This window comes from Ictidomys tridecemlineatus, chromosome 8 (assembly GCF_052094955.1).
Source record: "Ictidomys tridecemlineatus isolate mIctTri1 chromosome 8, mIctTri1.hap1, whole genome shotgun sequence".
NCBI classification, from domain to species: domain Eukaryota; kingdom Metazoa; phylum Chordata; class Mammalia; order Rodentia; family Sciuridae; genus Ictidomys; species Ictidomys tridecemlineatus.
Genome location: NC_135484.1, coordinates 117,386,817 through 117,401,851, shown reverse-complemented (window position 1 = coordinate 117,401,851; position 15,035 = coordinate 117,386,817). Strand labels below are relative to the sequence as shown.

At 43.4% G+C, this 15,035-nt stretch overlaps 2 protein-coding genes across 2 annotated transcripts; both read left to right on the top strand.

Moving 5' to 3' along the window:
* Positions 1-1,379: 1,379 nt before the first annotated feature.
* On the top strand, positions 1,380-4,903 carry LOC101961596 (patr class I histocompatibility antigen, A-126 alpha chain). The gene is made up of 8 exons (XM_078020233.1): positions 1,380-1,531; positions 1,827-2,093; positions 2,305-2,580; positions 3,162-3,437; positions 3,565-3,669; positions 4,078-4,110; positions 4,249-4,296; positions 4,465-4,903. The coding sequence occupies exons 1-8, from the start codon at positions 1,459-1,461 to the stop codon at positions 4,467-4,469; spliced, it is 1,083 nt and encodes a 360-aa protein (XP_077876359.1). The 5' UTR covers positions 1,380-1,458; the 3' UTR covers positions 4,470-4,903.
* Positions 4,904-10,279: 5,376 nt separating this feature from the next.
* LOC101957130 (coiled-coil domain-containing protein 25) lies at positions 10,280-10,964 on the top strand. Its single transcript, XM_078020231.1, has one exon. It carries the CDS (start codon positions 10,300-10,302, stop codon positions 10,870-10,872), a length of 573 nt encoding a protein of 190 aa, XP_077876357.1. The 5' UTR covers positions 10,280-10,299; the 3' UTR covers positions 10,873-10,964.
* Positions 10,965-15,035: the final 4,071 nt, after the last annotated feature.

Here is a 15,035-nt window from a genome sequence, read left to right as displayed (position 1 = left end):
AATAAAAAAAGAAAAAAAGTAAATAAAGATATTATGTCTACCTATAATTTAAATATATATATATATTTTTTAAAAATAATTATATTAAGTCTTCATTACATAGTTCATTTTATAAATACATTTATTTTTGATAGAATGGGAAGTGCACATAAAACACATCTGCTACATTCAAAAGTAGGATGTTTGTGTCAACAAAAGCCATTTAGTGAGTTGTACGACTAGCCCTATTTTATGGAACACCATTCCTGCTTCAAAGAATGAATGACAGGGGAAATATTCCTTAGACTTCAATATTTGGCCAACATTCTAAAAAATGACCTCAACCTGTCCCTTTGAGATAATCCACAGACAGCAATATATTCAATGATAACATGTATGGTCTCAAGAGAAAATGAGAATCTGGGCAAACCTGTATCTACCACTATTAACCTGACAAACTCCCAAGTACTTACAACACTTTCTGGTGAAATCTGTGGTGATATCAACATATGACCTCTTGATTATTTCACTTAAATATGTTAATACTAGAAGGTCTATATAACTTGGTCCAACAATACATGACTAAGAAATATCATGCATCAGAACAACATCCATTCAATGTGAAGACACACCCACAGACTTTAATGAAATAGAATATGAACTATTCAATGATAATGTTTCAGGATCCTCATGGCAAAGAACCTTTAAGAAACTAACACTTGTGTCATTTTAGTGTAGTATCAGAGATGAATATTGGATATGCTATTAAAAACATTCCTCCTATATATTTGTGTGGGTGTATTTTTGTTTCAATCAAAATCACAGGTTAAATGCAGAAAATATGAATATCTAGCATTCTCTACTGACAAAAAGAACTTTCAAAATTCTAAAAAATAAAATGATCCATTTTTTATTAAATCTTTTCATTTTGGAAAACAGTTATTTCTCTTTGAAACTACTGTTTCTGTTAACATGCAATTAGTTATTAATATTAAGAAGGAATAGTATATCTCTTAAATGGAATTAATTTCTAAGGTGGCAAATATTGATAGGCGTAATCCATATGAACTTGGTTACCTCTGATTACTACTTTCTAGAGCATATAAAGATCCTGAAACCAAAAATTTGAGAACTGCTGATTCTACACCTTGAGGCAGGAATCAAGGTGAGGGTGTGCGTGACCAAGAACGACAGTACAGAGTAGGGTTCTGGGCAAAGTCCCGGTCCCGGGCGTGGCGCTCGGGGTCTAGAGCGGTGCCTGGGGTGTGGACACCGAGCACTGGGGATTTTCTCTCTGGAGTTTCACTTCTTCTTCTCCCAACCCGTGTCAGGTCCTTCTGCCTGGACACTCCTGACGCGGCCGCAGGTCTCACTCCCATTGCGTGTCTTGCTCCTAGAGAAGCCAATCAGCGTCGCCGCTGTTCAGGTTTTAAAGTCCCCACCCGCCGGCCAAGTCGCAGATCTCCACAGAGCTGCAGGATGCGGGTGATGGCCCCACGAACGCTGCTCCTGCTCCTGTCAGGGGCCCTGGCCCTGACTGAGACCTGGGCGGGTAAGTGCCAGGTGGGGAGGGAAATGGCTTCTTGCGCGGGAGGAGCGAGGGGACCGTCCTGTGAGCGCTCAGGAACCGGAGAAGCTGTGTCCCCGCTGCCCCCGGCCCAGACCCTCCCCACTCTGGCGCGGTTCATCCCGACCCTCCACTCCCGCCCCTAAGTCCTGACCTCCCGCGTCCCACCGACCCCCAAGCTTCTCTAGGCCCCGCTCCTCTCCTCCTGGCGTCGTCAACCTGGGACCCGGGTCGGGCGCCTGGAAGAGGATCCCGGGGTCTCAGCGGCTCCCTTCCCCAGGCTCCCACTCCATGAGGTACTTCGAAATCTCCGTGTCCCGCCCCGGCGGGGAGGCCCGGCACATGGAGGTGGGCTACGTGGACGACACGCAGTTTGTGCGCTTCGACAGCGACGCCGCGACGCCGAGGATGGAGCCGCGGGCGCCGTGGATAGAGCAGGAGGGGCCCGAGTACTGGGAGCGGGAGACACGGACCGCCAAGGGCAACGCACAGAGTGACCGAGTTGGCCTCGACAACCTGCGCGGCTACTACAACCAGAGCGCGGGCGGTGAGTGACCCGGGCCGGGCGGAGACCGCGACCCCTCACGTCCCTCACGGACGGCCCCGAGTCGTCAGGGTCCCCGGGCCGAGGGCCACCCCAAGGCTGGGACCCGCGGGGACCCGACCCTGACAGCGCCCGGGGACTGCGACGGTTTCGGTTTCATTTAGGGAGAACCCGGGGCGGGCGGGCGGGGCCGCGGCTGACGGGGCGGGGACAGGCTCTCACACCTACCAGACGATGTACGGCTGCGACGTGGGGACCGACGGGCGCCTCCTCCGTGGGTACCGTCAGTTCGCCTACGACGGCAGGGACTACATCGCCCTGAACGACGACCTGCGCTCCTGGACCGCGGCCGACACGGCGGCTCAGATCACCAAGAGGAAGTGGGAGGCGGCCGGTGAGGCAGAGCGCCTCAGGGCCTACCTGGAGGGCACCTGTGTGGAGTGGCTCGGCAGATACCTGGAGCACGGGAAGGAGACGCTGCTGCGCACAGGTGTGAGGGGCTTCACCTGCCTGATCCCCTGGAGGTCCCTCCTCCAGCTCCCCACAGGAGGGAGGAGAATGGCGCCCACACTAGACACCCCCTGCTCCTGGTCCAGGAGGGAGGAGTGGGCCTGGACCCCAGGGGCTGCCCTAGAGAGGAACTGAGGCCGCTGTCTCTCAGGACAAGTGAGGGATCCCGTCTCTCTTCCTGGCTGGAGGGAAAGACAAGGAATACCCGACCACAGGTCCCTGTCACCAGCCTTGACATCAGGGACAGACTGTCAGGTCCACTCCAGCCTAGTGTCCTGGGAGGTCTGACTCCAGCTTTTCCACCTGTCTCAGCCTCTACCAAGGCCAGAGTTTGAAGTCCCTCTTAGACACCTGAAACCTCTTACACTAGGTTGTCTCAATATGATTCTAGAACTTTCCAAGGAATACATTATTCGAGAATCCTGCCTTCCAGTTTGTGTCTAGGTTTTGTGCTCCTCCCCACCCAGATCATGTTGTCCACTCTCAGGATGGTCATGTGAGTCCTTCAGTGGCTCATGAGGAAATGCCAAAATGTCTGAATTTCCCTGTTCTTTCCCTCAGACCCCCCAGAGACACATGTGACTCACCACCCTAGCCCTGACGGGGATGTCACTCTGAGATGCTGGGCCCTGGGCTTCTACCCTAAGGAGATCACCCTAACTTGGCAGCGGGATGGAGAGGACCAGACCCAGGACATGGAACTTGTGGAGACCAGGCCTTCTGGGGATGGAAACTTCCAGAAATGGGCAGCTGTGGTGGTGCCTGCTGGAGAGGAGCAGAGATACACCTGCCATGTGCATCATAAGGGGCTGCCTGAGCCCCTCACCCTGAGATGGGGTAAGGAGGGGGTGAGGGCCCAGAGCCTGTTGTCAGGAAAGCAGGAGGCTTTCTGGAGACCCTCAGCAGGGTCAGGGCTGAGAGTTGGGGATCAGGGCTCCTCAACTGACTTCCCTTCTCCTCCCAGAGCCACCCCCTCAGTCTACCATCACCATCGTGGGAATTGTTGTTGCTGCTGCGATTGTCCTTGGAGCTGTGGTCGGTTTTATCTTGTGGAGAAAGAAAAACACAGGTAGGGAAAGTGCAGGTTCTGAATTTTTGTCCCACTGGTGGTTTCAAGTAGCTGGTAGAAGTGTGCCCTGCCTTGTTCATGGGAAGTAACATCTACTCGTGTCCTTACCCAACCTGGAATCTGTTTACTTTTTGTAAAGTGCATAGAAACTATAGGACAAATATATCCTCTTGATGTTTGTGGTGATGGGACCTGATTCCAAGCATTTAGAGGCCAGAGGGGAATTTTCCTGCTGAGGAAGAACTCAGGAGAGTAATAAGCTCCATCTTTACGCATCTGTTTTCTTCTTGTCTCCTGATCCTACATCTTCAGACACAGTTCTGGAGACTTCCCCAGTGTCCAGCACTAGGGGGCGCCTCTCAGACCCGTTTCCAAGCTGCTCTCTCACAGGATGTTTTCTTCCCACAGGAGTAAAGAAAGGGCCCTATGCTCCAGCTGCCTGTAAGTATGAAGAACACTGATCTCTGAGGCCCATGGACGGTGTAATGGGGAGCAATGGGGGAGCTGATCCACCCATAATTCCTCCATTACCCGCACCTCCTGTGGGCTCTGACCAGGTTCTGTTTTTGTTCTGCTCAGGTAATGACAGTGCCCAGGGCTCTGATGTGTCTCTCACTGCTGAGAAAGGTGAGATTCTGGAGGTCCTGGAGAGGGAGAGGGGTTGGGAATGAGGAGACTGCTGGGTTACAGGGACTCTCTCAGGGATTTGTGACATTTTGAGTGTTTAATGGGTGGTTCAGAGTGTCTCCATTACAAGGAGTGATCTGAATCTGTTCATAATACTTTCTTTTACAGTGTGAGACAGCTGCCATCTGTGGGACTGAGCAGTACAGGATTTCTTCAGTTCTCTTCCTGCTCTCTACTGCAGTTTCAAGAGTTCCTGGCTACTCTTTGTGCAGCTGGCATCTGATTGTGTCTTTGTGCCTGTGTTCCTACAATCACAGTGTGAGGCAATGGAGAGAGGAGCACATCCTTGATCACCAGGCCCCCTCCCCACACTGTTCTCTTCCTCAATCAACTTTCCTCTGTAGCTGATGTGGGGCTGGGATGTCTTCATTCCTGATTTAGCTTTATGTTGCCCTGAATTGTAGTGTCTTTCTTCCCTTTTGGAAAATCGAATGTGGATATTGATTATATTTCAAATTTGTGCCACAAAATATGTTGATGGGCTAATTAAATGAGAAGAGGATTCCTAAAATTTCTGAGAGAAAATAAAACCTGAAACCTTCCAGAATCCACGTGTTTGCTGTGCTGAGTCTGCTGCAGGTGGGGACAGAGAAGGATGAAAGGAGCTCCAGCAGGTGGACAAGCTGGCACCCAGTCTGTGCTCAGTCCATCCTGGGCCTTTGTGGTCACTCTCAGCTGGGTCAGTTTTACTGCTCCTTAGTCCTTGTCCATTCAGTTGAACCTCATCCCAACAGGACCTCTGATGACAGGTAGCATCACCAGGGCTGGTCCTATCTCCAGGACCATGGGTGAGAGGGCATCAGGCCACTGGGTTAACATAGGATGAGACCTGAGTCTGACCTTCTGCTCCCATCTTTTTTTGTTTCTCACTTTTCACAAAGAATTATCCCTGTTCTTGTTGGTAAGTTTGGGTTCTGGTCTTGTTCTACTCTGGGTGTCTCTCAGCGGTGACAGCAGAAGTTCATTTTTTCTGTCATTGACCCACAAGACCCAGGGCAGTTTCCTGGATTGTTTTTCCTATCATTCCTCCAGGATTTTTAAAGGAACGAGATTATGGGAACAGCAGAGAGGAAGGATCTCATGATTTCTCATCTTAGATAAATTCCTCTTAGGCTTCCATCTTCTCTAACTGAGCAGTTTCACTGTCCTTAACACTCATCCCAGAACTTGCTCCATTACAGATTCCTGGGTTGATAAAACAGAGTCTAACGGAGGTTTCTGTTTAGTTGGAAAATATGACCCATTAGGTAAGGATCATGAAGATCAAAATGTCCTTAGCAGCTGCGGAGAGCAGGAGGGCTGGTGTGGAGGGATGGAGGGCAGCATTTGTGAGAAAAGCCCAAATGGCCCTGATCTCAGTGTGAGAAACCCTTGACTGCAGATGCCACAGCAGCATTTGATCTGAAATTCTTTTAATAAAGAAGGAGTTGACACTGATCATTCATTCATCTCTCATTTGTTGAGTACTGAGTAGATGACACACAGTTTTCACCTAGGATACATCAGGGAAATGAAAACAGGCCTGTGTTCTATAGGAAAGCAGAAGAAGACACACTCTAAGCAGAGTACCTGAGGACAGTGTTCATGTTAGGTGGTAAGTGTTGCAGGGCAGGTGTGAGAGTGGGTATGTGGGGAAAGGGAAGTTGGCTGTTTTACTAGGGTTCTCAGCATGGCACTTATTAGCAAGGTGACCTTTGAGAATAGATTTGAAAGATGTAAAAGAACTTGTCATGAGGATGTTTGGAAGAAGAACTTTCTAAGCAACAGGAAGCTGCAGTGCAAATGCACCAGAGCAGAATCCTGTGTGTGTTCCAAGGAGAGTGAAGATCTGAGATGTCCTGAGCAGAGTCACTGAGAGGAGCTGAGAAACATGGCCAGTCGCAAGATCTAGAGGTAGACGGAAAGAATCTTGCATCAAGTGAGGCAATTTTGAGCAAGGCAGACACAGTGCATCTTTTCAAAGCATCACGCTAACTTCTGACCTGAGACCAGAATCGAGATGAGGACTAGCAAGGCAGCAGGGAAACTCTGGAGAACAGTCAGTCCTATGTTGGAGACGTTGGTCACTTCCACTGGTGTATGAGCAGGGGAAATAGTGGAAGTGTTTGGATGCTGCACACATTTTGAAGATGGAATTTACAATACTTCCTAAGGAACTTTACCAGAGTATGAGAAAGAGGAAGTAAGAGTGCTGCCCCCTACCCGTGTGGGCAGCTGAACTTAAGGTTGCTCGTGTGAATTTTCAGGGACACCAAATAAAACACAGTCACACACTTTACCTTGAAACAAGCTTCAGGATGGCTTCTCCACTCTCAACCTCAGGCTCCCCAAATGGGAGAGCCAGAGAAAGTCACAAGAGACTGATGAGAGAGAGTGAGCACGTTCAGAAGAGGGCTTTTATTAGGGGGACCCTTATACTTAGAAAGTTTCATCCAAAAAAGGCCAGAAGGAGCAGGGTTACAAAGGATAGGTGAGTGTAATTTGACCCAAGGGGCCAGGGGGCAACACGCCTACGTCTCAAACTTCCAGGACCAGGGCAGTATTCAGTATGTTATGTAGTGATTGATGGTCAAAGCCTTTCCGCTCCAGGATGGAAGGCGCAAATCATTCAGAGTGACTCCCCACATAAGAGAACAACAAAAATTTGTGACACTGTAATCAGAAATTAAAGAGTTATATCAATGAAGAAGGGAAGACTGTCAGGAGCATATGTGAAGACAGGACTTTGCAGGCACTCAGTGGAGATGTTGAGCTGAGGTGTTCAAACTGCTATACCAACAGCTGGTGACCAAAGTGCTCTCAGCAGACCCGAGGGCTTGATGTTAATATGCATTTTTTGCTTGACTGGTGTCAGTCTTGGACAAGGTGTGGTTAGAAGTGTCCTTGCTCACTCTCGCTTTCTGTATGGGTCTTGTTGTGGGTTGGTAACAAACATTCCACAGTCCAGTGCTAGTGCACTTAGTACACATTTGAGTAGCGTTGCTGTAGACAGAATAGTGTTCCAGCATCTGCCCTGGTGTCAGATTAACAGCAGGAAGGAATCAGCAGTTCCTGGTGATTAAATTTTTAGTAACATGATATTATGTTTGCCTTTTTGCTTAAAATCAGCTAGAAAGAAGACATAAAACAGAAAAAGTATCCAAAAGTGGAGAAGATAACAATTCTTTAACTCAAAATATAAAGGTGGGCAGAAATTCATGGAAAAAAAGTTGCTCTCATCACAAGGCATTTGCCCAAACTGGAAAAAATCTTAGCTTTGATTTTTTTTTTTTAGACTCAAGGTACACTGCTGTGTTAGATTTCCATTAATATAACCAAATACCTGAGGTAATTCACTTATAAAGAGGAAAGGTTTATTAGGACTCACAGTTTTGGAAAGTGAAGTCCATGATTGGCCCTGCCACTTTACTCCTGTAGTGAGGCAGCACATCCTGTTGGGAGCACTGGGCAGAGCAAAACCACTCACTCCTCACCAGTGAAGGAGAACAAGAAGGGGACAAGGGTCCAACAATGTCCTTCAAAGGCACAACCCCAGTGTTCTAAGCACCTCCCACTAGGCCCCTCCTCTCAAGGATTTCACCATTTTCCTGTAGCACCACCCAGGGACCAAGCCTCTAGCGCATGGGCTTTGGGAACACTGAGCCTTCAATCATAATAAGCACAGAGGGAATGATCCTCAGAGGTACTTTGAGTAGAAAGTATAATAGGAGACATTCTGGCTTTCTGTTAAATCTAGGAAACAAAAAAATTATATCCTTGAGACCAGCCCAGATCCACCTCCTCTGAGCTGTGCCAGGTCCGTCCAGCCACTGGTAGATACCTGGCAGAGCTAAGGCCCAGGCCCAGGACCACCTTCCCAGACCTCCTGGAGCCTGGGCCCAGGGTAGGCCCAGGTCTACCCCCAACACACATCTGGGAGGCCAGGCCTAACCCACTTCCACCTTGGGATACTGAAGCCATCCATAGCCTCCCCATGCAGTAGCCTCTACATGGCAACTACAGAAAGGATCTAGAAGCAGCTGCATCTTGGAGCAGGCATTCCAAAGCCATTGTAAGGACCACCCCTTTAGCCTCATCTCTGAAAGACATTGCATCCATCTTGGGGCACCTCCACTGCTATCTTGAGTTACCTCCACTATCGCCACCACCACCTACAGTTGCAGTAGCATCCATCGAGGGACACTGGCAGGGTCTGGAAGCCCAACACCAAGGTGAAGTACAGCTAATCTGCACAGAAACTACAAGACTATAGGGTATGAGCTGGGGATGTGGCTCAAGCGGTAGCGCGCTCGCCTGGCATGCTTGCAGCCCAGGTTCGATCCTCAGCACCACATACAAACAAAGATGTTGGGTCTGCTGAAAACTGAAAAATAAATTTAAAAAAAAAAAGACTATAAGGTAGAAACTCTAAAACCTCAGATCCACACTGCAAGAAAGGAAGACACATAGACAACATGAAAAAACAAGGGAGGACACTGCCTCAAACAAACCAGGATACTATAAAAACAGAACCTACGGACAGCACAGTTGATGAAATGTCAGAAAAGGAGTTCAGAATGTTCATAATTAAAATAATCTGTGAATTAAAGAATGACCTAAATGAGCAAATATAGGCAAAATTTGATCACTCCAACAAAGAAATAAGATAGCAAACCATTGATGACACCAATAAAGAGATAAGGGAGCAAATACAGGTAGCAAAAGATTATTTCAAGAAATAGATACAGATTCTGAAAAAAAAAAGCAATCAGAAATCCTTGAAATAAAGGAAACAACAAACCAAGTTAAAAAATCAATAGAAAGCATCACCACCAGACTAGGTCACTTGGAAGACAGAACATCAGAAAATAAAGACAAAGTATACAATCTGGAAAATAAAGTTGACCACACAGTGAAGATGGTAAGAAGCCATGATCAGAACATCCAAGAATTATGGGATAGCATCAAAAGACAAAATATAAGAGTTATAGGGATAGAGGAAGGCACAAGTTTCAAACAAAGGAATGCACAATCTCTTCAATGAGATAATATCAGAAAATTTCTCAAACATGAAGAATGATTTGGAAAACCAAATACAAGAGACTTACAGGACACCAAATGTATAAAATTACAACAGATCTACACCAAGGCACATTATAATGAAAATGCCTACCATATAGAATAAGGATAGAATCATTTTTAATATTTTTATTATTTGTTGACGGATCTTTATTGTATTTACTTATTTATTTATATGTGGTGCTGAGGATCGAACCCAGTGCCTCACACATGCTAAGCAAGAGTGCTACCACTGAGCCACAACTCCAGCCCCAAGGATAGAATCTTAAAGGCCGCAAGGGAGAGGAATCAGATCACATTTAGCGGGAGACTAATTCATATCCCAGAAGATTTTTCAACCAAAACCCTCAAAGCCAGGAGACCATGGAATGACATATACCAAGCTCTGAAAGAAAATAGATGCCAACCAAGAATCATATCCAACAAAATTAAGCTTTAGATTTAATGATGAAATAAAAACCTTCCATAGAAAGCCTGTACTACAGAACATCCTCGGCAAAATATTCCATGAAGAGGAAATGAAAAAAAACAATGAAAATCATCAAAGAGTCCTCCTGCTGGGTTCTGGGGTGGTCGCATGGCCATCATGGTGTTCTACTTCACTAGCAGCAGTGGAAGGGCCTGGGACACAGCGCAGAGCAGTAGACTGGAATGTCGATAGCAGCCACTCACTGGGCAAGAGTCGATGTTCCGGGTTTTTGAAAAGTGACACGATGCTCCTGATTTGGTTTTGGCAGGCAAGGAAAAGGGTTCCTCTCCAGTGTGAATTCTTTTGAGCATGTGAAAGGACTGGATTGAGTGAAGACTTTCCCTCATTACTTACATATTCTCCAGTGTGAATTCATGCATGCCTTTGATATTAATTCATCTGCTTACACTATTTACATGGGAAAGGATAAATATGAAAATGAAGATCTGATAAAGTATGGCTGGCCTGAAGATATTTGTTTTCATGTGGACAAACTCTCTTCAGCTCACGTATACCTTCAATTACATAAGGGAGAGAAAATAAAAGACATTCCAAAGGAAGTGCTGATGGACTGTGCCCACCTTGTGAAGGCCAATAGCATTCAAGGCTGCAAGACGAACAACGTTAATGTGGTATATACACCGTGGTCTAACCTGAAGAAAACAGCTGACATGGATGAGGGGCAGATAGGCTTTCACAGGCAGAAGAATGTAAAAATTATGACGGTGGAGAAAAAAGTGAATGAGATACTGAACCCATTAGAAAAGACCAAGTTAGAGTGGTTTCCAGACCTAGCTGCAGAGAAGGAAAGCAGAGACTGGGAAGAGAGAAATGAGAAAAAAGCCCAAATTCAGGAAATGAAAAGGAGAGAAAAAGAAGAAATGAAGAAGAAGAGGGAGATGGATGAACTTAGGAGCTATTCATCACTAATGAAGGTTGAGAACATGTCTTCAAATCAGGATGGCAATGATTCAGATGAGTTCATGTGAAAGGAGAAAAGGATTCTGAAAGCTGTGAATGCAGAGAACTTTGCGGACCTTGTGATTTCATCTATGTTCTAAATTATAAACAACAACCAAAATTCTGCCTTCATTCTACACAGATATTATTAATTTTGGAGTTTTTAAAAAAATCCCTTTTTTTGCTGACAAAAAAAGAACATATATATATTATAGTTGAACTTGAAGACAGCATATATAACTTTAGGAAAACAAAAATATTTTTGCCAGAACACGTCTCAGTACCTTGTGAGAGCTCACTGCCCTTGTTCTTGAGATAGACTTTAGAGTAAACCAACTCTGAAAAGTATTTTTGTGACTGTGGTTCATCCCTGAAAACAGATGTCTTGAAATGCTTTTCATAGCCTAAAATACCTTCACTTCTGTTAAGAAGAATGTGTTGGTGGGCAATTCAGGCCAAGATTCTCCCACTCCCAATTTCCTGATTAGAAAAGCAGAGTTTTGAAGGTGATAGTGATATTTCAAAAGATTGCTGGCTTCAACATTCCCATTCCCACATGTCGTCAGTCTGTTAGTGTAGTGGTCCTCAGCTTGTCCCAGCTCCTTTGTCCTCCTCCCTTTTTTGAAGTGAGGGCCTTCATCTTTGTAGCATCGTATTGAAAGAAATAGATGGTCTAAATCAGGTTTTGCCTTGTGCACCTTGCCTGAGCACCAAGTAATCCAAGCTACAGGTGCGACAACTTCTAGGCTCCATTTCTCTGCGCTGAGGGGGACCAGAGGGTGCTCTGTAAACCTAGAGGGAGATACAGGTTACCTGATTTTCATCTTGAAATTCAAGATGAAGCAAAAGTACACATTGAATTATCAAGCATTTTCTTTGCCAGCCAAGTAATTTACGTCCTGACCTTGAAATAGTAATTATTTTTGAGTTTTAACCCTTGAGATTGGATCTCTCAGTTACAGGCTCCTAACTTAGGTAACATTACTACTCAGCTGAAACACTCACTACCCATTGTAATTCTGACCAGGAGATACATTTTTATTGCCACATGTAAGGCAACCCCTGAAGGGAGTGACAAGACAAAACATCGAAAGAGCCTGCAGGACCCCTGCTTGAAGATTGTAACACCCAGAACCCTGCCTGGAGCTGTTATTCTAACTTGTCAAAAGTGACTTTCAGCAAACCTTGTAGCTGCCTAGCACTTTGGAAGTGTGGGTAAAACTAGAAGACATTTTCTTTTATTTTAAGTTGGTGTATGGGCTTGATCTGGAAAATTCCTGAGGCATAACTCATAGGCCAGATTTTGAGGGGTATGAAAATACCAGAGGTCAGTGTGTGGGCATGTGTGTCTAATGTTTTAGACTGGAGTTCTGTGATTAAAAAATTATAATAAAGTATTGGGGTTTTTTTTAATCTGGAAAAAAAAGAAAATCATCAAAGAGAGGTATTACACTAAAGGAAAAACTAAACAGAGGAGAAACCAAGTCAAGTTTAATACCAAAAATAAACAAAAATGGCTGGGAATACAAATAATGTCTCAACAATAACACTGAATGTTAATGGCCTAGATTCACCAATCAAAAGACATAGGCTGCCAGATTGGATTTAAAAAAAAAAAACCAACAATATACTGCCTCCAAGAGACTCATAGGAAAAGACATCCACAGGCTGAAGGTGAAGGGTTGGGAAAAATTATATTACTCACATGGACTGCGGAAGCAAGCAGGGGTTTTCATCCTCATATCAGATAATGAAGACTTCAAGCTAAATTCAATCAAAAGGGATATTGAAGGACACTTCATACTGCTCAAAGGACCCATACACCAACAACACATAACAATTATAAATATCTATGCCCCTCAAAATGGAGTATCTGCATTCATCAAACAAACTCTTCTCAAGAGTCAAATAGACCACAAAACAATTACTCTGAATGACTTTAACACACCTCTTTCACCACTGGACATATCTACCAAATGAAAGCTGAACAAAGAAACTATAGAACTCAATAATTCAATCAATGACTTAGATTTAACTGACATATATAGAATATTTCATCCTTCAACAAGCAAATACTCTTTCTTCTCAGCAGTACATGAATCCTTCTTTAAAATAGACTACATATTATGCCACAAAGCAACTCTAATCAAATACAAATAAGTAGAGATACTACCCTGCCTTCTATCAGATAATAATGGAAGAAAGTTTGAAATCAATGATAAAATAAAAAATAAAAGCTACTCTAACACCTGGAGAAAAAATAATATGCTACTGAATGAACAGTGGGTTGAAAAAGACATCAAGGAGGAGATTAAAAATTTCTTAGAGGTAAATGAGAACACTGATACAATTTATCAAATTCCCTGGAACACTATGAAGGCAGTACTAAGAGGAACGTTTATTGCATGGAGTTCATTCCTTAAAAGAAGAAAAAGTCAACAAATAAATGACCTAACATTACATCTCAAAGCCCTAGAAAATGAAGAACAAATCAACACCAAAAGCAGAAGACAGGAAGTAATTAAAATCAGAACTAAAATCGATAAACTTGAAACAAAAGAAACAATTTTTTAAATAATGACAGAACAAAAAATTAAAATTAAAAAGTTAAATAAAAATAAATAAATTTGAAAAACTCTTAGCCATGATAACAAAGAGGAGAGAAAAAACTCAAATTACTAATATACGTGATGAAAAAGGAAATATCACAGAAGACACTACAGAAATACAGAAGATAATTAGAAATTATTTTGAAAACTTGTACTCCAATAAAGTAGAAAATATCAAAAACATGGACAAATTTCTAGAGTCATATGATTTTCCCAAATTTAATCAGGATGATATATACAATTTAAACAGATCAATTTCAAACAATGAAATAGAAGATGCCATCAGAAGCCTACTAACCAAGAAAAGCCCAGGACCAGATGGATACACAGCTGACTTATACAAGACCTTTAATAAAGAACTAATACCAAAACTCTTTAAATTATTTCATGAAATAGAAAAAGAGGAAGCACTTCCAAACTCATTCTATGAGGCCAATATCACTTTGATTCCAAAACCAGGCAAAGACTTATCAAAAAAATAACACTTCAGACCAATAGTCCAATGAATATGGATGCAAAATTTCTCAAAAAATTTTGGCAAATCAAATTCGAAAACATATCAAAAAGACAGTGCACCACTATCAATTGGGGTTCATCCCAAGGATTCAAGATTGATTCAACATACAGAAATCAAAAAATGTAACTCACCACATCAATAGACTTAAAGATAAAAATCATATGATCATCTCAATAGATGCAGAAAAGCATTCTACAAAATACAGCACCCCTTCACATTCAACACACTAGAAAAACTAGGGATAAGAGAAACATATCTCGACTTTGTAAAAGCTATCTATACTAGGCTCAGGCCAACATCATTCTAAAGGGAGAAAAATTGAAAGTATTCCCTCTAAAACTGGAACAACTTAGGGATACCCTCTTTCACCACTTCTGTTTTACATAGTTCTTGAAACACTAGCTAGAGCAATTAGACAGATGAGAGAAATTAAAGGGATGTGGATAGGAAAAGAAGAACTTAAATTAGAACTATTTGCTGATGATATGATTCTGTACATAGAAGATCCAAAAAATTCCACCAGAAAACTTCTAGAACTAGTAAATAAATTCAGCAAAGTAGCAGGATATAAAATCAACACCAACAAATCAAAGGCATTTCTGTACATCAGTGACAAATCCTCTGAGAAGGAAATCTACCTCACTTACACACTTACAATAGCTTCAAAAAAAAAAAAAAAAAAAAAAACCTTGGGAATCAGCTGAATGAAAGAGGTGAAAAACCTCTAAAACAAAGACTACAGAACACTAAAGAAAGAAATTAAAGAATACCTGAGAAAATGAAAAGATCTAGCTGGGGCTGGGGCTGGGGCTCAGTGGGGGCACACTTGCTTGGCATGTGTGAGGCACTGGGTTTGATTCTCAGCACTGCATATAAATAAATAAAAATAAAGCTCTATCAACAACTAAAAAAAATAAAAGAAAATAAAATGATCTCCCTTGTTCTTGGATATGCAGAATTAATGTTGTCAAATTTAATTACTATCAATAGCACTATACAGATTTAATATAATTCCAATCAAAATTCCAATGACATTCCCTTAGAAATAGAAAAAGCAGTCATGAAA

What these genes read in the sequence shown, in the direction of transcription:
- LOC101961596 (XM_078020233.1), top strand. Translation starts at nt 1,459, where the DNA reads ATGCGGGTGATGGCCCCACGAACGCTGCTCCTGCTCCTGTCAGGGGCC. An exon ending in GTGGAGAAAGAAAAACACAG is followed by an intron (nt 3,670 to 4,077) that starts GTAGGGAAAGTG and finishes TTCTTCCCACAG; the next exon opens with GAGTAAAGAAAGGGCCCTAT. An exon ending in GCCCTATGCTCCAGCTGCCT is followed by an intron (nt 4,111 to 4,248) that starts GTAAGTATGAAG and finishes TGTTCTGCTCAG; the next exon opens with GTAATGACAGTGCCCAGGGC.
- LOC101957130 (XM_078020231.1), top strand. Translation starts at nt 10,300, where the DNA reads ATGGGAAAGGATAAATATGAAAATGAAGATCTGATAAAGTATGGCTGG.